General features: G+C 37.1%; 1 protein-coding gene across 1 annotated transcript in view; it reads left to right on the top strand.

Moving 5' to 3' along the window:
- The window catches only part of DOK6 (docking protein 6), a 239,182-nt gene that overhangs the window by 77,846 nt on the left and 135,854 nt on the right, over nt 1-25,482 (top strand). Inside the window, exon 2 of the mRNA XM_030231203.2 lies at nt 13,864-13,971. Within this exon, the coding sequence (XP_030087063.2) occupies nt 13,864-13,971 (108 nt within the window). The remainder of the gene's footprint in view (nt 1-13,863; nt 13,972-25,482) is intronic.

The raw sequence follows: 25,482 nt of genomic DNA, 5'->3' as shown, positions 1-25,482 counted from the left end.
TTTGAATCTCTGGAGAAGGGGTGTAGTGTTGTTAAAAAGATCAGTGACAAGTAGAAAGACACAACATGCACAACCTTTAAGGAATTAAATATGGGTTGCATTGTGTTACTGAATTAGCTTATGGTCACTGAGGGATTTTTATTTTTATAGTTTGCCTTGGTTTTCCTGAAAAAACCATCAAAGACTTACACTTCAATAAATTAAACTATTCTTTTCTGTTTATAGGCATGGGGGAAAGGAAGAGAACTTATAACTTCTCTTTTGAAGTAATCCCATTGTAAATAAGCAGTAAGACTCTCAAAACAAAGCTGAGAACATGGACCAAAGTTTGTGCCAGACAAAGAAACCATTATCTTAACCAATTAAAAATATTCTAGTTAGTCCTAGGCAAAATTATTTAGCTAGTCCTAGGTAGAATTATGTAGCTTCAATTTTAATTGGAATTGATTTAAAGACTTCTAAAGCTAAAGATTGAAATAAAAAATGTTTGGCCTTCTTAAAATTTCTGGATGCTGTAGACCACAGAAAGACAACCTGAATATAAGTGGGCTACCTTGCATAAATTCTGTCAGGGAAATTCTAATGCTTCTAAAATATTAATAATACTGTGCCTATAGAGAGAATTTGTCGCAAAAATCAGCTCTAGTATTGATCTGTGTAGTATATCTCGTAAAAACATTTTTTCCTAATTTTCTACTATGTTTTGATTGTGATTTTTTTGTTAGCAGTGATCAAAAAAGAAAAATCTGATAAATAAACAGGAAAATATTTATGTAGACCTGTTAAGAGTACTTCTGCCCACCCAACCTAATGACAATATTTTGAAGCCTAGCTTGGCTCAGTTTTATGAAATAGGCCATTGCTCTCTTTTCTTCTGGTTTCCACCTGTGGTCAGTGGGAATATTGCTCTCTCTCCCTTTTGAGCAAGCCCTTCATCTGCAAAAGATGTCTGGAAAAGCTTCATATAAATAAGATATGAAAACCACGTAGTGAACTCTGCTATTACTTTCCACAAAGACCAAATTTTGAAGTAATAAAAAACCCCATAGACCTCCTGTCTTACAATGCTTGTACCACCAAAAACTACATTTTAGTTTCTTCAGCCTTCAGAAACAGGGATAGGAGCATCAAAAAGATCTACAAAATATTTTAAAGCACATTACACTAAATCAAGTATTGCAGGATGATGTTTGCTAACGATTAAGAATAGGAAACTTCAGCAGTGTATGCAGAAAGAATCAGACAGACTCCTCTACGGCATTGCACAGTGTATCTGGTGGAACATATCCTGTGAGACAATTACTAATGCTAATAATATTCTTCAGTTGCTGTGCTGCTAATAATAAAAGAAGAGGGACAGTTCATAGAAGAAAGGAATTCCTGTTGTATGCAACAATAGAAATAGCAGCAGAAATGTAACCATAGAGAAAGGTAGAATTCTGTGAACAAGTTAAAAAAAAATCACTGTAAATAGGGCTGATCTTTCAATTATACGCCTTCTCTGTTTATGTAATCTTTTATTAATTTATGAAGTCTTAGAGCTTAAATCTATCATAAACCAAGACTGAACTAATTTGAAGTGATTATTGAAAGATATTTAAATGTCCAGCTGGGCAGACTTAAGGAGACCATAGGGAAAACAGTAGGAACCAGGGACTCGTTAATTTGAAAGGTAGATGAGCCAAAGGAAGAATTACATATTGTGTGCTGAGAAGAGTAGAGCTAGATCCTCCTAAAGAAAAATGGAGCAAAAGCCTCTGCCGTCAAAAAATAAGATGGTGCAGCATCCTCAACTGCTGGGTGTCACAGTGACTGTCTTGCTGTGACCTGATGCTGTGAGTTCACTGGTGAATGCTGCATTGGTCTAACATGTCTTCACCTGAAAAACTCTCTGTTGATAGATTCCTTATATGTTAAAAGTACAAAAGCCAGTTGTGGAATGTACCATAACAAGTGATTTGGAGTGAAAGGCAAAAATCCATTCATGCAGATGTTAGCTGCAACAATTAGAATTTGCTCTGTGTCAAGGTTCATAAATTAAATCACTATTAACAACAAAAATCCCTCCAAAGCATGGTGGCTATGTATTAGCCACTGAACTCCTATGAAAAAGAACCATGAATGTGGAATGTCCAGTATTTTCTCTCCCTGTGGCTCCTCAGAAAAGAAATTATTTCAATCCTAGCGAGCCAGTACCATAAGGACAAGAAGAAAAACTGTCACACTTCAAATATCTCCTTAGATATAAATTGTGTGATGAGTACAGAAGGAGTAGCAGGCACCTATTGCATGGCTCTCTGCAGCTGGAGGAGGCAGGGCTCAGTGACTTGCACATTTTCTCTCATACATCTATGCCCCGCTCTTACCTAACTCTCTTTCAGTTCATATGCAAGGGTCATTTAAGTGCACACTTTAAAGCAAAAAGGAATGTGTAGCAATTGCTGCTCTGCAGTGCTGGACTTAGACCTGAATGTATAGAGGCAAGAGTTTTAATGACCACATGTGAAGAGTTGCTTAGAATAATTTCTGAGATACTTAAATATACCTGTGATTTGAGAAACCTATTTATGATATAAATCTGTTGGGGAATGGCCCTAGTCTATGTTGATTAACATGTAGGGACAGAATTTATCTGCTGCTGTCAGCATGTATTATCCGATATATAGATAATGTAAATATACACCTAATATAAAACACTTCTCAAACTCTGAATTCTTCAGTGAGGATGACTGAGATTTCCAGTGTTTTTATTAAATTTTTGCACTGAAAACTTCCTTGCCTCTCCTCCCTACCCCACTTCCAAATCAGAAACTTTAATTCTAAGGCGATAAAAAACATTTGAGAGTTCTCACCCTGACTTTGTTCTAAATAAGATCAGTCAAGAAGGTGCACTTTCTGTGGATGCTTGATGTGTAAGACAGCAACTGTGGTGACATATTCAATAGCAACCATAAATTCTTGAAGATGCTAAGGGTTGGTCATAATACTCTGCTTCTTTAGATGTTCTAATACTAAAAAATATTATAATGTTGTTAGTCTATTCTCTCACAGTATCTCAATTTAGAGAATTCTGTATCATACAGAATTTGGCAAACTTTTTGTAGTTCATGATTCATAACATGTTCTTACTCAGAGTGGTTATTAATAAAGATAATCATTCTATTAAACCTACTGGGTATTTTCCATAAAATCTGCATATTTTATATTGTAACCATAGTTTTCTGCTGACTTTTTACATAGAAAGGTTGCTTAACAAAAAGCCGACTTGCTGTGATTTGTGAGTTCACTCACTACAGTCACTATATAATAAAGCTGTATCTGTAACAAGCTACCTGTGTTTTCAGTCCTAAACTCTAACTAGGACTTCACAACTAAGATAGAAATTATTACTGCAAAACCAGATGTTGCTTCTGGTAGAAATAACACTAGTAAACACACAGCATTACCACCCTGCTTCTCTTCTATGTTAGACTGCACGCTGCAGCTTCACATCTTATATCTGAGACCATCTCAGCAGTGTCAGGAAGTGAGAAAGGAGCAACACAACTTTCTGTTCTTGTCCTGTATGCCCTTCTAACACTGCAATGAGAAAAGTTACTTGTGTTAGGTACTCTTGAACCAACATTCTAGATGCTTATGCTCTGTTAAATTTGACCAGAAATGCTGCAATGTTTTTTTTTTTTCTCTCCTTCCACCCCCTCATGCCCTCAGGTGGTCCCCAGAGCACAGAAAATCAATGTGCTTTCTATTTCTAAGCGGCTGATGAGACTATAAAAATAAATAGCATCAGTTGGGTAGACTAATAATTTTCTGCCCATGGGAAATAGTTATAGAAGGACAGTCTTATCTCCTGCAAGTTCTGGAATGCTGGTGAGAATCAGTGAAAGTAGGGGGAGGGATGGGAAACTTGTTTTGAGAGGGTTTTTCCCTCTTAGAAAAAAGAGGATTCTCTTAGTGGGATGACCATAAGTCCTTTAGCAAAGAAATTCATGTTTGCTCCATGAGACCTTGAGTGTTACCAGTTTGGGTCTGAGCCGAAGCACACTAGAGCGTGGCTTCTCTGGATTCACCTGGATGCATTTTGGGTGAATCTCTCAAACATTTCAGGACAGATTTTTTTGGACACCCATCACAGGTACAGAGCAGGGAATTCAAAGTGGTCTTTTGGATTTAGGAAATTTGGGTTTAGAAACCATCTGCTTTTCCTCTGCTTTTTTTTTTTCCTGGGGTCATAAGAACGTGGTTCCTAATCCCCTGTAGTAGCTATTTCCCCCCAGGACATGCTGTCTGAGAATGTAACATACCAGCTGCATTTGTGTTCTGAGGGAAGCTATTTCATGCTATTTTTCTTTGAGGAAAAGCTGTCTTTATCTGTTAAAAATTTGCTGTTGCAACAAAAGCTGAACAGAACTGATGTTGGTATTTACAAGAGCTAAGGGCTATAGTTTTTTCTTCCAAATCCTCTTAGTTGTGTGTAAAAGCATTTGTTTTCTCATCCTGTTCTTGCTTTGGATTACGTCTTTATTCATTACAGCATTGATGCATTGTAATAGCAGACTGGTAACATCTTTAAGCAGAGATTTTCTGGAAATACGTAGCACAAGAGTGGCAGAAAGCAAATCACTTAGAGAGATCAAGCAAAGTTTGAAATATGTATCTTTCTGTCTGCATTTGTCTGAAAGTTACAACACCCAGAGCAAGTCCTGGTTGGGGTTTTGTTGGGTGCTTGGTTTGATTTCTTTTTGTTTGCTTTGTTTTGTTTTTTACTTCAAGGTAATTCTGTGCATAAATATTGCAGGAAATTTCAGTGAATTACTCCATTTTAGTATCCATTTAATTTCTGTGACAGAGGATTCTTGCTAACTCAGAGCTTTTAACTATTTTCACTTACCACAAGCTGTGAATTCATCTTCCTCCCCTTCAGTTAATTTAAACATGAAGGTCTTTGGGGCATGACAGCATCTCTTACAACTATGATTCTTTGTCAGGAGGAGATTTAACCTGTGGGTTACAGTGATGCAGGTGATCAAATGCCAGAAAAACAGCACTGAAATTAAACATCCTCTTGAACATTACTATTTGTATGGTCCTACTCAAACCCTGCTGCAGCCTTCATTTTGCAGAACACATTATTTTCTATCTAAGATTAATTTCTCTCTAAAATCTAGTGGCCATATCATAGTACTTAAAGTGGATTCAAAGTGGAATATCTAACTACATTAAAAAATAAAAAAGGGATGAATTTGGTTTGTAGGACACCAACACAATTGAGTCATGCAACCTGGTATTTCAGATGTTTATTGAATATGCTATAGATAAATGCCATTTTTAAAATATGTTCCTGTTCTGTGGTACAGTGTATCAAAATATGTTTGAAGAGCTTTCCTTCTACACTGGCATTTGTATATTCTTTAGTCTCCCTGCATAAACATGATGCACACACTTCTTGAGTGCCTGTGTGCCAGGGGGAGTGACCAGGCATTATCAGAGTCACTGACAGATTACAGTGAGCTTTCACCCATTTGCTTCAAACCATTTGCTTTTCACCCATTTGCTTGGGTTTGCAAGGCTTGCTACATATATGCTGAAATGACAAAATGTGCCAAAGAATAAAAGGCTCTAACTTTCCTATACTTCTCTGAGGATCAATTGCTGTTAGAAATTATACTCCTACATAAATATACAGCAGCACTTACAGTCAGCTCTCAGTGTTTTTTCTTTACAAAAAATGCTTTTGACTTAGTGCTTTGCTCAGCTATGTTAAATCCCATGCAAAGCAAACTTTTCACTTATTTTATCTGTCAAAACAACAGCATCCTGAGGACTTTGATGCCTTTGCTAAGTTATTGCAGAGTTTCTCCGCAATAATGTAGAGAAAAGATAAATGATCAGAGGGCTGGAGCACCTTCCTAGGAAGATAGGCAGGGAGTTCAGGTTATTCAGCCTGAAGGAGAGACGGTTCTGGGGAGACCTTAGAGAATCTTCCAGTACCTAAAGAGGTCAAGAGGAATGGAGCAGGACTTCTTACAAGGACACATAATGATAGGACAAGGGGGAGTGCCTTTAAACTGAAAGAGAGTAGATTTAGATTAGATGTTAGGAAGAAATTCTTTATTGTGAGGATGGTGAGGCACAGTGACAGAAAAGTGGATGCCCCATTCCTGGAAGTGTTCAATGCCAGGTTGGACAGTGCTTTGAGAAAGCTGGTCAAGTTGGAGGGGTCCCTGCCCCCCATGGGGTGTGTGTGAGGAGTGGGTTGGAACTAGATGATCTTTAAGGTCCCTTCCAACCCAAACTGCTCTACAATTCCATGATGTGTTAGAAAATCTAGCTGATGTAAACCTGACGAATAATTTTGGATTCTGAAGATAAATTTGAGCTTATAACCCTCTAAATTGGAGCTGTAAAAAGTATTTGAGTTTTTCCCCTTGGTAGTATAGAACAGATGTCTGTGATTACTGTTTAATTCTGAAGCTCTGCTTCATTTTAAGGTACTCAGTTGCACGTGTTTGATTTTTTTAACACTTACTTTCACAAATCCCTTCATTCCTAACATAAAGTGCTGAGGATCTGAGGTGATCGATACCATCTTTCAGTGTGTGTAATTTCAGCTTGTGTGTAATAGTCTGAATTTTCTTTTCAAGAGACATAAATAAGAATTCTGTCTCAATAACTTGTTTGTTTCTCAGCATTAGGTTCCCTTGGTGGTACAATAAATACCTTTAATTTTTTCAAGAAGTGATGACTGTCTACGAAATATGTGTAAAAGATACCATGTTTCAGCTTAATAAGCTCATCAGTGGAAGAAAGATAGTGATATTTCTATTATTTGTATATGTATTTAGAGCAGTAAAAATAAAGGAATCCTAGTTTTCTTCTCTAAGTATTGCTTTGCATTGCAGTATATCAAACCATTCTTTGTGATTTTTAAAATTCAAGTGGGCTATGTTTACTTGTAACTAATGAGGTAAAATATTTTTTAAAAAGTGAGGTTTTCACTGGAAAAAAACCCCTTCAGATGATTTAAGTAAGGTAACTACTCCAGTTCAGTTTGAGAACTTACTTACTCAAATTTAATATTAAAATATTGCAAAACCATAACTTTCTCTGCTGGTATTTTTTTCTGATTACATTAAAAAAAGTATGTGTAGGAAGAGATATCAACATACATGGGTGCATAATTATTCCTAAGCAGGTGCTGCACATTCAGCTTAAGCTCGGTGAAATGCTTGAGATTTCTTAAAAAATATCACAAGCTCTGGGATTGTTCTGCTGGATGTGTGCTACAACTCTTGAAACCAATTTTTTTTCTTCTGGTTTCGAGGACATTTTTTTGTCATCAGCTCAGGGGCCAGACATGAAGTGAGCAGTATTAGTTTTCCTCCAAAAGGATCACTGCAGTTAGTCTTGCCAAAGCTGAGTCAGAGATGCAGAAAGCCAAAAGAAAGGGCTACTAGAATGATTTTTTGAAGTAACCATTAGATCAATTCAGATGGAAGTTATAAATTCTACTGACCTGCAGACTGCTGAGGAGTCAGAGGGTGTTATTTGTGTAGGCTGTCTTCCTGCCCTTGAATTGCCCTAATGGTACTTCAGAACAAAGCAACAGTGGTGGGGCTGTACGCTAGGGGTGCTTAAGGATTGATGGAGTCATTTAAGACTTCTCACAGGAATACAAGGTGCAGATCTGTTCAGATATGTATCCTCTGCTCTCTTTTAAACACATAAAAATAACAAGCCTTCAGATTCCATAGCTAAAGTGTTTGCACAGATTAGTTTAGCTAGTAGAGGAATAGTTGGAAAATTGCTATGGTGTACTTTGATTTCACATAAATCCCTAATAATAAAATAAATCCTTTTATGGATTACATGTATAGCCTGTGACTATAACACCATAAATTATAGTATATTATAAGCATCTATATGAATCTATAATGGCATGTTATGGCAGCAAAAAGATGACGTGTGTATACTATAACTGGGTGAATTGTCCCTAATCATCTCTCTCTAACCATCCTAATTGTCAGACTGCAATCAAGCCCACAAGGATTGATCTAATCTTAGATGAAACAGTTTGTAGCAGATGTTTCTTTATTTCTTCAATTCCTAACTTTAAATGCCAGCAGATTTGCAATGTGCAAAATATTAGTAATAAAAAAATGCTATCAGAAATTTTAGGATTTGAGCTATGATACTAAAATTAGGTGACACCTACTTGTATTGTTGCAGAAGGTCATGCTCCAAGCTCTGTAAACTAGAAGTTTAACCTTTCTCCCTAATTTGGATGATGAAATGAAGCTCAAGGGTATATGCAAGGTTATCATCTATGAGGAATGTTTCCCTGCTGGATAGCATTCACAGCATATCTACAGACAATATTTCTCATTGAAGACACTACTAGTCTTTTTTTCTGGTATATATTTGTGGGATTTCTTTAATCCTGACTTGACAGCTTAAACAGCTTTGCTTTTATTGAGGTTACTTTGTGGTAGATTGGTAACATTTACATAAAATATGTTGAAATAGGCAAGAGGAGGTGGAGAGTTATACTCAATTAAAAAAAAAAAAGAAACTAAAAATTGAAACTACCCAGGCGTATTGTATATTGTGGTAAAGTCTAAGCCCCACATCCCAGAGCTGCTGACAGGAGCAGGTAAGCTCTTGCTTCTGAGCAGAGCTATGGCCTCTCCTGTTTGGGTTCTGGATATCAGATGGCTGTGGTGTATCTCTGCCCTGCTGCTGGGAGAAAGGTGAGTTCCCAGCAGTGGGGTACAAGAGCAGGAGCTGGCCTCAATTCCCTGCCACTCTGCACCCTCTGTGCCCATTGGGGTGCTCAGTGCTGTGCAGTGGTGCTCCCCCTCTCTTGCTTCTTCATATGAGTCCAAATCTGCCACCCAAAAGGCACCCAATTAGTGCAGTGGGAACTGGATTTGATTTCTATTGTCAAAACGGTAGACAGGAAAATCAGAGCTGTTCAAATGTAGCTCAGGTAAGTGGATTGCAACCATGAGCTGTTTTGGTTTGTAGTTCAGGCTTTTTTTTTTTCTGTTGAATTGACTCAGCAGTTATCTTAGATCCTGTAACTTGTTCTTTAGGTGAGGTCTAGATCCCCATTTTCCTCCTGAGCCTTTTTACAGATAATAACTCTGTTTCAGCTTCTCCCGAATTTTACTTGAATGTGTGACAAGTGTAGTTTCATTGAAGCAGTAAGGTGTCACCTCTTGTCTCTTCTCCCTTAGCCAAATGATGCACAGAATCAAAAAATGGTGGGTGCCAAAACAATCGTTAAATATGACTTTACTGTGACAACTATTGTTATTTTGCTCATTATGAATGCCATATTTTTAAGCTGTGACTACATTTTTTAATTTAACAGTAAACTGCATTTCTCTTGCATACCCCATAGAAATATCCATTTAATGGAGATACCTAGTGAGGTAAACTTGAACACATTCATATTTTAGTGCTTTTAATGCATATGCTGCAGGTGTTGTCTTGTCAAACAGGAGAGAAATGCACATGGCAAGTCAGGGATGAGGAATCAAATAGCCTTTCCTGCAGATAATGAGATGTAAATGCTGAATGGAATATTATTAGGTTGTTGTCTTCCTGGGAGAAAATTTGATAGGTTATGCTGGCAAAAAGCTCCATGAGTGATGCTTCAGTGCCTGTCCTGGTCAGTGATGGTTTCTGTTAGTAATTAGGAGCTGACTCATTGCTGTTCCTCTCAAGAGACAAATGTTTCTACAGCTAGTGGCAGAAAATTAGATGGTTTTCCAATATACCCAAGAAAGCTGCCATTTGTACTGTCCTTTGGATAGGTGCAGGGAGATTTCAGAGCATCTAAAGTGATTTGGAAAAAAAGCTTATCGTATTGTAACTTTATTAAAAAAATAAAAGCATGGGGGATTTTTTTTGTATTGTTTTGTTTCTGTTTTCTGTTTGGTTATTTGAGTGTGAAATTTCTGGAGTAACGTGTAGAGAGTTGTCAATAAAAGTCCCTTCTCTAAATATTAGTGATGACTGGGAAAGCTTTATTTGCTACAGCTGTGGATAAATAGAAATGTGAATCTCAAAAGCATTTATTGTAAATGATGAGGAAAATGCCTTCAAAGTTTTTGGAAAATCATACGGAAAATTTCCACTATAAACCAATTATTTTAAATTATTTTTTAAAAGAGGGAAATATTTCCTTCTCTCTGAAGAAAAAACTAGCCAGTGGATTTCCTGCAATATTTATTTTACTGGATTTGTTATGAACAGCCATGGCAACAATAAAACAGAATTGTATGATGTGATCCTGAAAAGTAATGGCCCATTCAGAGGCCAAATTTTTGCACATACAAGTCAAGAATATTAAAAAATATGATCATGCTGGAAATGTGAGCTGAGCAGTATACTATATTAAGCAGAAGAAAAAGTATCAAAATAAGATTATGCAGAGATTTCCTAATTAATTGATCTGTTGCAGTGTTTCAAGTAGAATATAAAAGAAAGGATCTCTGAAGATTAATAGAAGTGTATCAGCATTAGAAGTCAAATTTCTAACTGGAAAGATTTCAGAAATCATTTGATGGGGGGGTGATAAGGTAATACTGTTCCAGGTTCTGGAATCCTCTCTGTAGCAAGATGAGGCTGCTCAGGGTCCATCCTGAGGAAAGAGGCTCCTCTCCCCTGCCAGCTCGTACATTGTAATCAAAATCATTCCCATGTGCTATCACAAGGGGCCGCCTAATCAGCTCTCACCAGACCACAAGTGTGCTGAGTTATTGCCCTGGCTTACTGAAACAAAATTGCACAACATCCTGGGTAGCAGAATCTGGAAGAATATTTTTTTTGTGCTTTGCCCATCTTGTAAAACCGAGATAGGAAGGATGTTGTTTAAAGAGGTTCAGCTATGCCTTAGGCTCTGCAGGTAATTTCAATAGAATCCTTCTCAAGATTGTAATGAACAAGTTTTTTTTCTAATTGATAGAGTAATAAAAGAAAACCTAAGCCCACCAGGTACTTAATGCCATCTTCCTGAATTTCTCCAGTAAAAAATGCAATGGCATGGGACAGACTTTGTGCTGTTTGCCCTTGATACAAAATTTTAAAATCATATTTGTTGAACAGTTGAGTGCTCATCCGAGGATGTAACCCTGATTAAATGATCAAATATTTGGCATTTCTTCAACTAAGCACATGTGGAAAACAGTCTCACTGGAAATACTAAGTATTATGGAGACAACACAGCGAGTGGTTCTAATTCTTTTAGTTCTGGAAGGGCTGATGCTGATTTCTCTCACAATGGCTTCCCCAATTATCTGAGGACTTTAGAAGTCTTTCAGAAGTTTTGCTTACAGCCAATGGCATCCTAAAGTAGGCCAGGGATAAAAGAGTATCTCACAGTTCGTGAATAATTGAGTAGGCTTTTGTATAACAATGAGGTGCCTTATGAAAGGCAAATGTTTGTTTGCTGTGTGCTCACATCTGCACCTATTTATTCATATTTATAGGTAAATTCATATGCTAATGCTTTTCCAAGCACTAAGATACAAAGTGTCTGTTGGCATAATAAGGTAAAATGCTGCTGAAATCCAGTGGAACTGTACATGTTTATACCAGTTTTAAAATTAGGTTGCAGAAAATAAAATCCAAATGCGAGGATGTATCTTGGCATAAGTACATAGAATATCAGGAGTCCTCTTTGGGCCATTTTATTCTTCAGATCTCTCCTCTTCTTAAAGGTCTGGAAAAAGCAGATGCCAATAAATTGGAGCAGTTGCAGTCTAAAGGACAAACTTATGTTTCTCTCCTCTTGCTATTCAGAGTTCTCTAAAAGCAAAGGCTGTTCATTCCTGCAGTCTGTGTGCTGAAGCCTTTGAATTTATCTCGGTTTTGAAATGTGTGAGAAGGCTGATGAGCATCCTTAAAGATGACTAGCATAGAGCTCTGGTATTTGATGGTAGTTCCCAGTAATAAGGAGGTCAAACCCTTCCTCTAGAATTTCATCAGCTTATCTGCAAAACCTCAAACTCACTTTCACACTGTCCCACATTGATATCCAGTGAAAAAAAGACTGAAGCCATCATTTGTCTGAACCTGCTCATTTGTCACTAAAGGAAGTGCTTTGGAGTGTGCATTAGATGACCTTTGATCTAGAAAATGTTCTCATCCTCACAGGGAGAGGTCTGACTCCAAGACTGGGATGTCTAGTTTGCCTTTTTTTAGGAATATTACTAATGTACTGGATCTAGCTGATACTTCTCATTGCAACAAAATATGACTCTCCCATATATGCACATACAAAAATATATTTTAAAAACCACAAACAAACAAAGAAAACAAAACAAAGACCCTCCACCAACCTTTGAAATTCTTCTGTTAATCAACACAAATTATCAATTTCATTGTCACCAGCTGTCAAAAATTCAGGTCATCTGCAAAATGCAGATTCCATGACTATGCTAAAGCCTACCACCGAGATGATGACTTGGGTTGGTATGGATTTTCTTAAGAGAATTTTTAGAGGCATATAATGAAAATAAGGAAATCAAGAAAACATTTGAAATTAAGATAGTTGTGTTCACCTTGATAAAGCACTTCCTAGGAAAAGACTTTCCTCAGAGGAAGAGAAATGAACTGAAACTACACATAGATTAAAAAGAAAAACACCCAACATCCCAGAAGAGACAGAAGTATTATTAAAAGTGACACTTTTATTAAATAAATAAATATGTCCCTTTCAGACAGTTGGTACTGCTATTTTTTTAGTAAGGTCAAAATAGTGTGAATATTCTATATCTTTGTGTGTGGAGTTTTTCACACCACAGAATTGTGTAGAGCTAATATGTTTAATCAAGGAATAACTGTGGGAGCAGTGCTGTAGTTTTGGTAAAGTCAAGTTGCAACACTGCCAAGATGTTATTTGAAGAAAGTACTATCTAATAAAGATAGTTTATGATGTCCCAAAGTGTAATGTCATTTTTTTTCAGGAAATATGATATTGTCTTTGCTTTCCCTCAGGATAGGTGAAGTAATTTCTGAGACAGAAAGTACAGTTGTACAGTTGCCACTTTACAGCCTTAGTAGAAAAAGCCTAAAAGTTTTACACTTTGCAATATGTATACTGGCAGAGGATTTAATACCATGTTTTCTTCTAAAAGTCTTCATAATTAAACATGTTGATCCTGTAGCCCAATGGTAGGCTTTTAAAAGAAATCACTTACTTTGATAACATTCATTTTAGATAGTGGCAACAGGATAGTGTCAGTTAGTATTATGTCATAATGTGGTTAATTAAGCCTAATTATTTTAATGACACTACATTTTCTGCTTGTATTCTGTTTACACAGCAGACTGAGGGGAAAACTCTTCCTGCCCTAATTTCCTTGGGGTTTTTAATTACTTTTTTTTTTTTTTTGTAATGGGAGGTATGGTTGATCCAAATTTAACAGTACTTTATTTCATGCATTGTGTCATTAAATTTTGTAGAATTTGTACTGATTTAAGGCTCTTCACATATGGCCAGTGGAATCATTGAGTAGTATTGGGTTTGGGACTTTTTTCAATGTATCCTTGAATTAATAACATAAAATTGCATATGGCATTGTTTATAGAGCTGTCCAAGTACTGGAGAGAAGAATGAAGTAAACTGCTGTCATAGATTATAAAACTAGATTGATATCTAATCTCTTACTTGCATAATATAGTCTAGAGGATTGTCATTAATCAGCTTCTCTTTGAACTGCAAATTTTACTCTTAAAGTAAACCACTGTCATTTTAAAATTTCTTGCTAAGCCAGTTCTGTAACTGAATGCATTTGTAATACTGTCCACCTTTAAAGAAAAACTGATAGAATCCATTGATTTTGTTCACAGATTTTTAGGCGTTGTTGGTTGGTTTTCAAGAAGGCTTCCAGTAAAGGACCCAGGAGGCTAGAAAAATTTCCAGATGAGAAGGCAGCATATTTCAGGAACTTCCACAAGGTAAGTCATGCCTTTCTCATGAGCTGAAGCATTGCCTGTTTACCACTCTTCCTTGGGAAGAGTTTGCTCTTGCTCTGTCTGGTTTGCAAACAATACAGTAAAAGCCTTGTTGAAAACCTAATCCTGTCAATAAAGCAGAGTAAAGCATCTGTAAGTCTCAGTGATGCAGGTGAGATATCAGACTGGTTTTTGTCCAGATGAGCACAAAACCCTCAATGTATTTGAAGCAATAGAAAGATGTTTTTCTGTTAAACACTCGTAGTTTGGAAATGTGTCAAAGTGGCTGCCTATTTAAATGTTTAATCAATAGCTAAGTATTACACAAATTCTAAAAATGCTAAATGCCTCAGTTGTAATGGTGGCACTCTTCAAATGTGTAAGGTTCTTCCCAGAACTCAAGATTTGCAAGCTCTGTCAAAAAAAAGATTTTTAGCAGTAGCAAGTCAGGATTCACTGAATGAGATACTCCCTGCTTCCTCTATCACTCACACTTCTGTGATGGGAAACAAGATATTTGAGCATGAGTTCTTCTTTCTGTCCCATAAGTTATTGTTATCAGCCCCCCCAAGTCTGTCAGGAGACTTCATGCTGCCTAATCCTAAAACAGGGTGGGGATCTGTGCTTTGACTATTGCCTTCTATCAAGTCACTGTTAGCTTTATGACATATCAGTGTTAGATATTCCATTAAACCTGTCAAGTTGGAACACAAAGATGACTTGACTTAACCAAGGGCCATGCAGCAAGCAGTGATAAAGCGTGAATGTAGATCTCTTGAAGGCAGGTGTGATTTTTTTGCCATAAAATTGCAAATTGGCCCTTAAGTTCCAGTAGTCAGACTGCTCTAGCATGGGTTCCCCTGTGGGGACACAAGTCCTCACAGCTAACCATCTCCAGCATGAGCTCCTCTCTCCATGTGTCCAGAGGCCAGGAGCCTGCTCCAGCCTGGGCTTCTGATGCAGCCACAGCTTTTTTGCAAGGCTTTGGGGAAGTTTTTTGTGCTGTTTTCTTTTCATTCTTTTTTGAGCCTGTTATGCCTATAGCATACTTAATGTGTTAAAGGACTCAGAAAGGCTTTATATGTTGCCTTTCAACTGTCCTGACTGTAGAAAAATAATATGAAATGCAGGAATTGTTTGAGAAGCTAAGAAAATGGCGTTGATACTGATGCAGCTGCATGTTGTAGTATTGATGGAAGAGTCACCATTTGCAAATGGAAAGGAGGGGTGTTACTCTTTGCTATCTGTTTTCCCCCCTCTTTTCCCCTCTGTGAGGATAGGATGAAAAGAAAAAGAAATGGATACTCTTTCCTATTTAAAAGGATAATGTGTTTCTGGCTGCAGAGAAAGAGGAATTGTATCTCTTCACTTGGATTATATCCATTTTTCAAATAAAGCCATGAAATAATTTCCGAAAGTATATTATCACAAAATAGAAACCCAGAATCTTATTCTCTGGCTTGATTTTTTCTCCCAAGGTTATTTTATTATTTCATAGTGATTATTCTCCTCACTTGCCTCCGTTCTGATAAATAAAATAGTGGTGAAGCAGATGTGCATGGGTTGTGAATAGTCAAGCGTGACTATTGAGGGAGCAGTGCAGGTTGTTACAGGATCAAATATAGTAATTTGATTGCTAGTGCTGGATGGAAATACCCTGATTTTCTTTCTTTCTTTTCTAGAGCTCTTTATTGGTTCATTATATTCTGAAGTTGTTCAAAATACATATTTATCTCTAGTCAGTGCAAACTATTAGCCCTGTCTTGAAATTCTCCATTTCCTTTCTCACCCACAAAATATAAAGAGGGTAAATGGTATAAAAAGTTGAAGATTAACTCTGAATACTAATCACCAATTAAAAAAGTAATAAATATTGAAGAACTGAGACTTAGTACTTTTAAAGAAAGATTAAAGTTGCAAGCCTGACTCCTTATGAAAGGACAGCATGCATAAAGGGACAAAAGGCTCTGTTTCTTTGCTAATATTGATCTAAGACTTTATATATCGACCCTGAGATCCTTTCCCCTATACAAATTCTTTGTAAGATTTAGAAGATGTTGGTGTAGAGGGGTGCTCAGAATGCACTGTTTCTCTAGCAACTTTTGTCCTTCAGACTTTCATATCTGTCAGGGTTACCCTGGGAGAAGGCCTAGGAGTAGCACAGAGTTAGATGGTGTTCTGCAATTTTTTTTTTTGCTTTCTTATGGAGAGATATAGAGGAAAAATTTGCATCTCAAGTGGGAATATGCCAAAAATTAATATCTTTGATTTATCTGCGTTCAAATCAATATTCAGGACAAACTGTACCCCAATACAAGTAACTCATCAAGGGCTCCACTTTTCCATGTTTGAGCTTGAAATGAGTCTCAAATGAAATTCCTCTTAAAAATAATTTACCAGGATGACTATATATATTTTCCATACCTATGTAACACACTTGTGTACTGGGCAATATGATTTATAGAAGGAGCTAAACAAAGGAAAAAACCCAGAACTGGTAACACAAAGATAAGATAATTAAAAATAGAGATGTTCTGGTTTACATATGCTAAATAAATAGTCAGTAATGAGTAAAAAAGCTGACCTCTTAAGAAAATTTATTTCCCCCCCCAAGTATACAGACTATTTATAGGGTTTTTTTGCTATTCTGTAATTCTGTAAATTGCTGTTGTGTATTGCTTTAGTGTTGGGGATTTTTGCTAATAATTTTCTTACTATAAATAACAGTAATGATCTTAGTTCTGGACAAGTCCCTCCTAACAGCAGCAGTGCATATTACATTTGTTAGCCAAAATGTGACCTCATCTGTTCCTTGCAGTTTCTGGTATCAAATTAAAACTTCTCATTACTGTAAATTTAGACCATTGCAGTATTGCTCAGGTAAGTTTATAGCTTTGCTGTTCTGTTTTCCTTTGACCATTCATTGTGGAGGTTGTGCAGAACAGCTGTGCTGACTCCCATTGCTCCCTCCAAAACAGCAATAGCTCTGCATCCATGCCAAGGGTGGGTATGTTCTTGGTAGCCACCCCTGCATTGTCAGAAAAGACCAAAAAGAGACACCACAGCTTTACCAACTTAGAAGAGAGCAAAAATAAAAATAATTTTTTGCTTCTGTAATAGAAGATAAAAGGTATATAAAAAGTGATTTTTTCATGCTTTGGAGACATACTGATCAGGCAGAACCAGTGCCTGCAATCCATTAGGAGTGGCTTTCATGAGCATTGCAGCAAATCAACACGAAGATTTCTAGAAATGAGAGATCAAACGTCTAAACCTGGACTGTATCCAAATGAACTAGGAAAAGCATTACACAGTTGGCCAATTAATTGTTAAAGCAGAATTAGAAAGAGCAAAGTAGAGCTTGAAGAGCAACTAACCAGAAGTGATTCTGACCCATCAGGATCAAAAACCTTGCCAAAGACCCCAGAGCATGAAGCAAATGTGCAAGAAAGAGAGTAGGAATGAACACTTTCACATTAGGGTTTACTGTAGAGAAAAGTGACGTGCTCTGGTGTGGATATGTGAGGAGAGGTTCTGTAGACATACCTCTTGTTATAAATTTAATCATGGGTACTTCAGGCTCAGCTACACAGAGAACAGTTACTCAAGAGCCCAAATGCCACTTAAATGAGTTACTCAAGAGCCCAAATGCCACTTAAATGATATAGCTGAATGGTAGTCCATGAAATGAGAATCAATAAACCAGGGTTCTTCCATTCCTTGTAAAATGTCCAGTTCCATTCATGCATGCTTCTTCTTCACTTATAAGCTAAATAGCCTTCACATGAAGTGAAGATGTTGGGGATTGGGTCTGTCTCTGACAAGATATAGATGTCTTGGATAAAGACTAGCTGGAATCTGTCAGTGTTAGTGTGCTTACCCTTCAAATAAATAAATAGCTGACATCTGGCATAGAGATCAAGACTTACTGATTTAATCCCCCCCAATGTGAAAGATTGTTCTGTTAAGATTGTGTAAACAACAGCTATCTCCAAGGATTTGAGTTTTAAGTGAGCAAGATTAAAGTAGAATAAGATTTTTAGATTTATGTTATTTGTTTTTCCTGTCATTATATTTGATTATGATGTGCTTTATATAAATCTGCAAATGCAAAAGGAAATAAATTGCAAAACATTTTAGCAACAACTTCTGATAGTCAAAAATGCATATGGGACAGATGGTGTTAAGCACATTATATAATATGTGTCCACAAAAATAGATAATAATCAAGAAAAAGAACAGCAGTAGCCTTCTAACTGTAGTTTACTGGATTAAATTTGTGACCCGGGCCACACAATGGTAGGTACTTTACAATTTTATTTCATAGTTTGATTGTCCTGAAGAAACTCGTGGAATGCAATCCCAGTGATTTATGCTAAGTTCTTGTATCAGCTGCAGCCGCATCTTGAACACTTCTTGGCTTTAAGGTCTCCTGTGCACATGTCCTCACAAGCACACACCCAGACAGTCCTGTTTGGTAACAGGAAGGAGGGGACAGGTTCTATCTGTGCAGTAACACACAGTATGCAGGAACAATAAGGTATTTATCCTTCTACAGCTCATTCTTCTTCTCCTGGTCTCTAACTGAGATAACCTTAAACCATGAGGTGTTTATTTGGGATACATGAATTCCTGATAACTTTGAAAACCACTGAATTTTGACACAGTCGTATATGTGCAACTCCCACAATTCTCAAATGTAATTGCAGCCCTGACATGAAAAAAAAAAAGCTTATATATGGTAGCACTATAATAATCATAATCATAAGAACTTCTCTCTCACTGATCCCACTTAGCTGCTTTTGGGTTGTTCTGGTTTGTTGTTTTCCTTCATGTTCTCTAGCCATTGCCAAGTTGCCTAAATAAAGGTTCTTATTGCTAAAGGAATGTGAACTAGACTACTTTTATTCTAGCTTAGCCCAAGAATTCTCCTTTACTGTGGAGTATTTCAGATTCTTACGTTGCTCATGTTCACTACAAAGCAGAAATTGTGCAATTTTCCTTATAATCTGGCATGTTACTATTATTTCTCATGACATTGCATGGTTTCTCAGCTGTAAAGGTGTTCTTAAAAAGAAAGGTGGACAGTCACCAAAATGTGTTAGGCCTAATTCTCTAATTCTTGTGCTTGTTATACTAAGACACTTGATTTACCTCTAAATTTAAATATTTAAATATAATTCCCCTTCTGCAGTTTTTTTTTCTTGATATAATTGTGCTGTTTTTCACAATCTCAAATGAAAACCTGCCTGGTTTTGCTCTGTTGACCATTTTGCTTCTACTATTTGTTAGTTGATCTAAAGTTCCTCAATAAGTCTTTGTTTCCTCATCTGGTTAAATTCACTCAAAAATTCGTATTTGATGAAAGCTAAACAGGAATACCTTATCAAGATCTGAAAACCACCCCAGATTTAGAACACTTTTTCCTTTCACTCTTCTCCCCTTATTAAGTATGGTAATTTTTTTTCCAGAACTTCTTTCAAAAAATTCAAAATAGTGATCTCAGTGTAGTATTTTCTAATGAGCGCAATGAGAGTGTGTGTGTCTATGATAGTTTTGAATAATATATTTTAAGTTTTTATCTGCAAATAATTAGGAATTTAACAATTTTTTTTGTAATTCTTTGCTCTTTGAGGTTGAAAGAGGTGTCCAAATGTACTTTGTATGGTTTTACATCCCTGTTTTGCAAAGTCTTCTACAGCAGAAGTAACTAAATATTCCTGAAAACTATGTTCTTATTTTTATGCATTTTGACATATAATTATCTTCAAATATTTGTTTACACCACTTTCAGGTAATATCTTGTAGCAAAATCATGTGGCTGGTATGGGAAGGTTATGAAGGACATTGCTTCCATAGGCTGCTATTACTCAGCCAATGAAATTAAAATGAGCCCTATTTAAATGAATAACTGTTAACAAAATAGCTACAGTGCTGTCACCAAACAAAAAGATTTGCAGTAATTATCAGATGCCTCTTAAAATACAGAAGTATTTGAACAACATGGTTGTTCAAAGCAAGCATTTCGTGTACTAGAAAGCAAATTGCAGGAATAGTTGGAGCTGTGCTTGTAATAAAGCCATTAATAGAGTCTGAGCACATCAAAGGGCAGCATACAAACAATATCTTTTTTTACAAAGTTTTTATCAAGGCAATAACATCTTATTTCCTTAACAATGTAATGAAGAAATCTACAAGTTGAGCATGCTGACAGGACCTTGAAATCCCACAAATATGGACCTAAAATGTATAAGTGATCCTATGAGTCCCTTCCTGTGTCCATTCATCCATCTAAACCTTTAAGTCACAATGTATTAATTTGAAGTGTAAATTCACAGGTTAAGTAAGGGTCCATGTGTGGTGTTGAATTCCTCAAAAGTGGCATCAGTGGCTGAATCTAAGTATCAAGGGAGGAAATAACAGTAGGAAAATTAAAGACGATCTTTACTTGTACCACAAAGCAACACCAAGACCTGTTAGTGGTGGCTCTTATATGAAGAGCCATGTACAGTTTAGTACAAAAATTCGTAATAATAGTTGAGTTTGTATGTACAGTTTTGCAGCAAAAGGGACACTCGGCTCTTACAAATCACTTGTTTAAATAGAAGAATATATTCCCATAATATTAAGTATTAAAAGAAGCTGTAAAACTAAACCTTTTTCTTTGAAAAAGTAATTCTGGGTAGGGGAGAAATGTTTAAACATTTCAGCAGGAGGAAAAAAAAAATGATGTAAAAAAAAATATATATAATGTAAAACTAAATGTAAAATGTCATTGGACCACAGAACAATTCAGGACCTCTGGAGCCCATCTAGTTCAATCCCCTGCTCAAAGCAGTGTCAGTCAGATCACGCTGCTCATGGCCATGTCCTGTTGTGTTTTGAGTATCTCCAGGGCTGGAGGCTCCATGACCTCTAGAAAGCTAAAGAAGAATCCTGCACCGCAGCCTGATAACTAAAGCAGTAGAAGAGGCTGGGAGCTAATTGTCTGGAGTGCAGCTCTGCTGCAAAGACCCCGAGGATCCCCCTGGGCAGTGAGCTGAGCTGAGCCAGCTGAGTGGCAGCAATGAAGGCAAACCATGCCCTGGAAAGCCTCAGGAGGAGGATGGGCAGCAGCATGAGGACTCTCTCCTGGAAGGCTTCTCCGTATTGAGCCCGACCTTTAATATTGTGTCTGGTTCTGGTCCCCTCACTGCTCTATTCAAGATAGGAAAAAATCTCCAGCGAGTGTCAGTGAGGAAGTTGGAGTTTGGAGAACCTGAGGCAAGACTGAAGGAACAAGATTTGCACTAGTGAGGAAAGGAGGCCAGTGGGCAGCTGCTCACAGCCTTCCAATTTTGAGAGGGTGGCTGAGATGTTCTCAAGGATCCTCGGGGGAAGGACAAGAGGCAATGGGCAGAGGTTGCTTCAGGGGAAATCAGCTTGATACAAGGAATAAAAAAAGAATAGCCAACTAATATTTAGAGCAACTCAATGTGAGAGCAGGCTAAGCAGAGAGGTCAGTATTTCCTCACTGGAAATCTTGAAGACATAGCTTGGCAAGGCCTTTTGTAACCTGATTGAAGAGCCTGCATTCAAGGTGGACCGGATGACCTCCAGGGTTTCCATCCAACACAGACTTTTCTGTGACCTATGAAGTTTGTGTCACTAAAGTTGCTGCTACAGTTGTTGGGATAACTCTGTGCTGCATGTATTGTGTCAAACTGGTCTTGCCCTCTCCTGAGTGTATTTCAGTGGTGGAAAAAATGTACTTAATCTTCCTAGTGTCTCTTCAAACAGTCTCAGGAGAACTTTTCTTTGATCTGTTCTAGTGTTATTGCTTTATAGTAGAGGATATGATGGTCTGCATGTCAGCTATGTATATTCTGGTTTTGCCATGGAAACCTAGCCATGTTTTGGCAAAGTTCAAAGCCTTGCAAACCTGCATTTTGTGCGTATTTTTTGAAAGCACTTCTGACTTTGACAGCTCAAATGTTTCATGTCATCTGTAAAACTTTGAATATGATGGAAATTCAGATAATTTTCTCTCTTGAGTAATGGAATATGTTTCCCCCAGTTCATTCAGGGCTAAGGACTGGTATTCATTGTAAGAACTACTTACCATTTTTATAGACTAGTACAGGGACAGGTGTTTGAGGTGAGATCATGGAGCCATTCTCTGTATGTATCTCCTGGCACTTGGTCACATGAAAAGGAAAATGGTTGAATTAAAACTTAAGAGAAGAAATAGACCAAACGTTACAGCGTGGGAGAGAAATTAAGGAATAAATGTACTGGCACTCTGTGAAGCACCTTATCCTTTGGAAAGCCGTGAGAGACTCCAAGGTCGATGGAAAGTTGGCTGCTCAAATAATTGCTATGAGAAATGCTGAGGTGAAGAATGGGATTGGGAGATTTTGGTGAAAAAATAGATATTACTAAAAGTAATAAATCTATTTTAATTGACTGCACAAAGCCAGGGAGACTGGTGAGAGATAGCAATCCCAAGAATGAGAGGGAGGTGAACAAGCAAGCAAAGAGCATGGACATGGTCTGTCACTTCAGCACAACTATACCTGGTAAAAAAGGTCTGAACAGTGGGGATGTGCACATAAACAGAAAGCAAGGAGAGATTGTTCAGGTTTTTACACCCAAGAAAATTGCTCTCCAATAACACTACCTCATTTGTTCCAGCAACTGGGAGATGTTCACTTCTCAGACATGGCCCAGGAGAGGCCAGTTCCACAATAAGAGGAGCATGTGTTTGGAAGAGAGGGTTTCAGTAGCAGAGACCCTGATGAAGCTGGGAGATAGGTACTTAGGAGGGGAGAGACTGGAATTGAGGTCTCTGAAGCAGGTCCTTATTGGTCCTTGGGGGAGAAATCAAGAAGAAAGAATGGAGCTAGAATATAAAAGAGCTGAGCTTGCTGTGGAGATTTGCACTAACCAAACTCCCCTTTTCAATGTAAGTGAAAAGCAAAATTTGGATATGTTAAATTCAAATCAAAAATGTATAGGACTTTTTTTTTTACTTTCTTTTGCTTTCACCATGCAATTCCTTGTTTTTTCCCTGCTTATATAATCCACACATCTCAGAAGCAAGGAAGGTGTGAATATTTGTGAAACTATATGTGTAAAATATACTTGTGTGATGACCATTACAGAAGAACCTTGAGAAGTCAGATCATACAATTAGGTCAGAAAAATATTATGAACTTATGACAGTCAAACAAATTTATAAAGCTTCTGCTTAGCAGAATGGTATTCACCATTTATTCTGACTGTGGTGAAAAATAGTTATGGAAAATCATATGCAATCATATCATTATGACAACGTGTATCATAATGAGTACAGAATAGATACCAATAAGCATAAAGATATTTATTTGTTGTAAAATACTGGGTGGGAAGGCCATAAATCAGACCCAGTGGGGCCCACTGTCATAAACAACAGGAAAATGGTAAACTAGGCCTATGGAACTAGCAATCAAACATTGAGATCTTCTTTTCCTAGCCCTCAGCACTCGACTCTGCATTTGTATTTTTTCCAATATTTTGTGCATCTATTTTCACTATTCAAGTGTAGAAAGTAGGTATACTACATAAATAATAAAAGTTCATGATGAAAGTTAAAGACCTAATTATCTAGACTGCAGTTTACAACACTAGTAAAAAAATGTGTTATGTGAGGGTTTTTTTTTTCCTAATGACAACATTTTCCCTTGAAGCTACTCAGAATTATGAGTCTGTGTTGCTGGGGAATGTTTACCAGATTGCTGTGGAAATGGGAAGAGGCATGGACCCTTCTGCAGTTGCTATAAAAGGAAGCAAACAGGTACAAACAGAAGGTTATGGTGTATGAGGGAGAGCCAACAGGTTTGTCTCTGTAATTTGTTTTCTATTAATAAAGGGAGATAAAATATAATAAGTCTTAGGAGTACTAAGTTTCATTTAAGGTTATGGTTTACTTGGAGTAAGGGAGGTTTTGCAATGTAAATAAAGAGCAATTTATTATGAAAATTAGCACAAAACTATCTAATTTTTTCTTCTTCATAGAGGGAAATTTGAAATTCAAATCACTGGCTGATGAAGGTTATTAAAAATGCATTAGAGTTGAAAATGTAGCTGTGTCTAATTGTCATAATAGATACTCAAAATTAATTTATCCCAAATGACAATTAAGCTAAAAGAATTTTCAAATTATCAGCTAACAAACTTCAGTAGATTTTAGAAACAAATGAAATTAAAACATTTTAAAAAGTTTGTAAAAAATCAAAACTATTTTAAAATAATCCTAAAAGAAGGGTTACATTTCTGTTTAGAATAATTCTTTTTCTTCTTGTGCAAATTACTTCACTCTTGCAATTTTCTTTCACCTCAGTTTCTATGGCATTTTTCTCTCTTTTTCTCCCAGAGATGTCTGGACCACTTTGAATGTATATATACACACACGTGTACAGACACTGTCTGAATTTAGAGTAAACTAAACTCATTCATTTTCCCTCTATACCTGGTAGTTTTTCATCTAGTTGATGCATTTTTCTGATGAGGAATCTCATAGGTAGACTGGTGCTGTTAATCCTACCTCAAGACTATCTGAAATGGCTCTAATATAGATGTTTCTATTTAAGAACAGAACCAAAATGCCAATTTTGGCATTGTTGGATTGGGATGGGAGTTGTTTTCATAGACACTGAGGCATATTTGCAACCTTTAAAAATCAACAGAGGGGAAAGCTTTTCTAGATAGTACTGCTTTTGTGGTGGGTGTGTAAGTAGTAATGTTTTCTAGAAACAAGACAAGCCAGGAGCTGTCCGCTAGTGGATATGTCTGTGGTTGAGCTTGTAGATGTACACAGATGTGCTTGCACCACTTGTTGCTGTCCATGGCCAGCAGTGTATCCAAGCCCCCAGCTGAGTCCTGTGCTTGATTGTGTATTTCTCCCCTTTGGCATAAGGTGAGAAAGCCAAGAATGAGGACTGCAAAGAAAGAGATGTCTCTTTTCCTGGCTAATGTAATTTATTTTTTTCTGAATATACCTCTTGGTAGTTCAGCAGATACTCAGCATTCTAGAGGTCCTTAAAATCTGCATCACGAGTTTATTCTCAGCTGTGATTTTTTTCCCCTGTGAGTGTTAGGTTAGAGGTGAGCCAGCCTTTGTCACCTGCTTCTGACCCCAGCCTCCCCCACGGTTTCAAGATCTGGCTAAAGGGAGCTACAGCTGAAATTAAAGGCTTGCACAGATTGAAACAGATAAGAAGAGGAATTACACCTGGGGCTCGGCCACGGGCATCCTGTACAGCACAGATACAGGCATAATAATTGATGTGCATGGAAAGCCTGCGGTTACTTGGATCCTCCAACACTCCTGACCCAGTTTGTCAATGCAGTGAGAGATTTTGTGGTTAGGGTTTTAACTTGCAGCTCAGCAGGAAGAATTATATATACACATCACTTACTGCCTTCAAGTGATTACTGCATGTAAGTGATTTGTTTTCAAATTTAGTCTATGTTAATAAACACTTATTTTTAATT

Source organism: Serinus canaria, chromosome 2 (assembly GCF_022539315.1).
Source record: "Serinus canaria isolate serCan28SL12 chromosome 2, serCan2020, whole genome shotgun sequence".
NCBI lineage: Eukaryota > Metazoa > Chordata > Aves > Passeriformes > Fringillidae > Serinus > Serinus canaria.
This window is presented reverse-complemented; position numbering and strand designations above follow the sequence as displayed.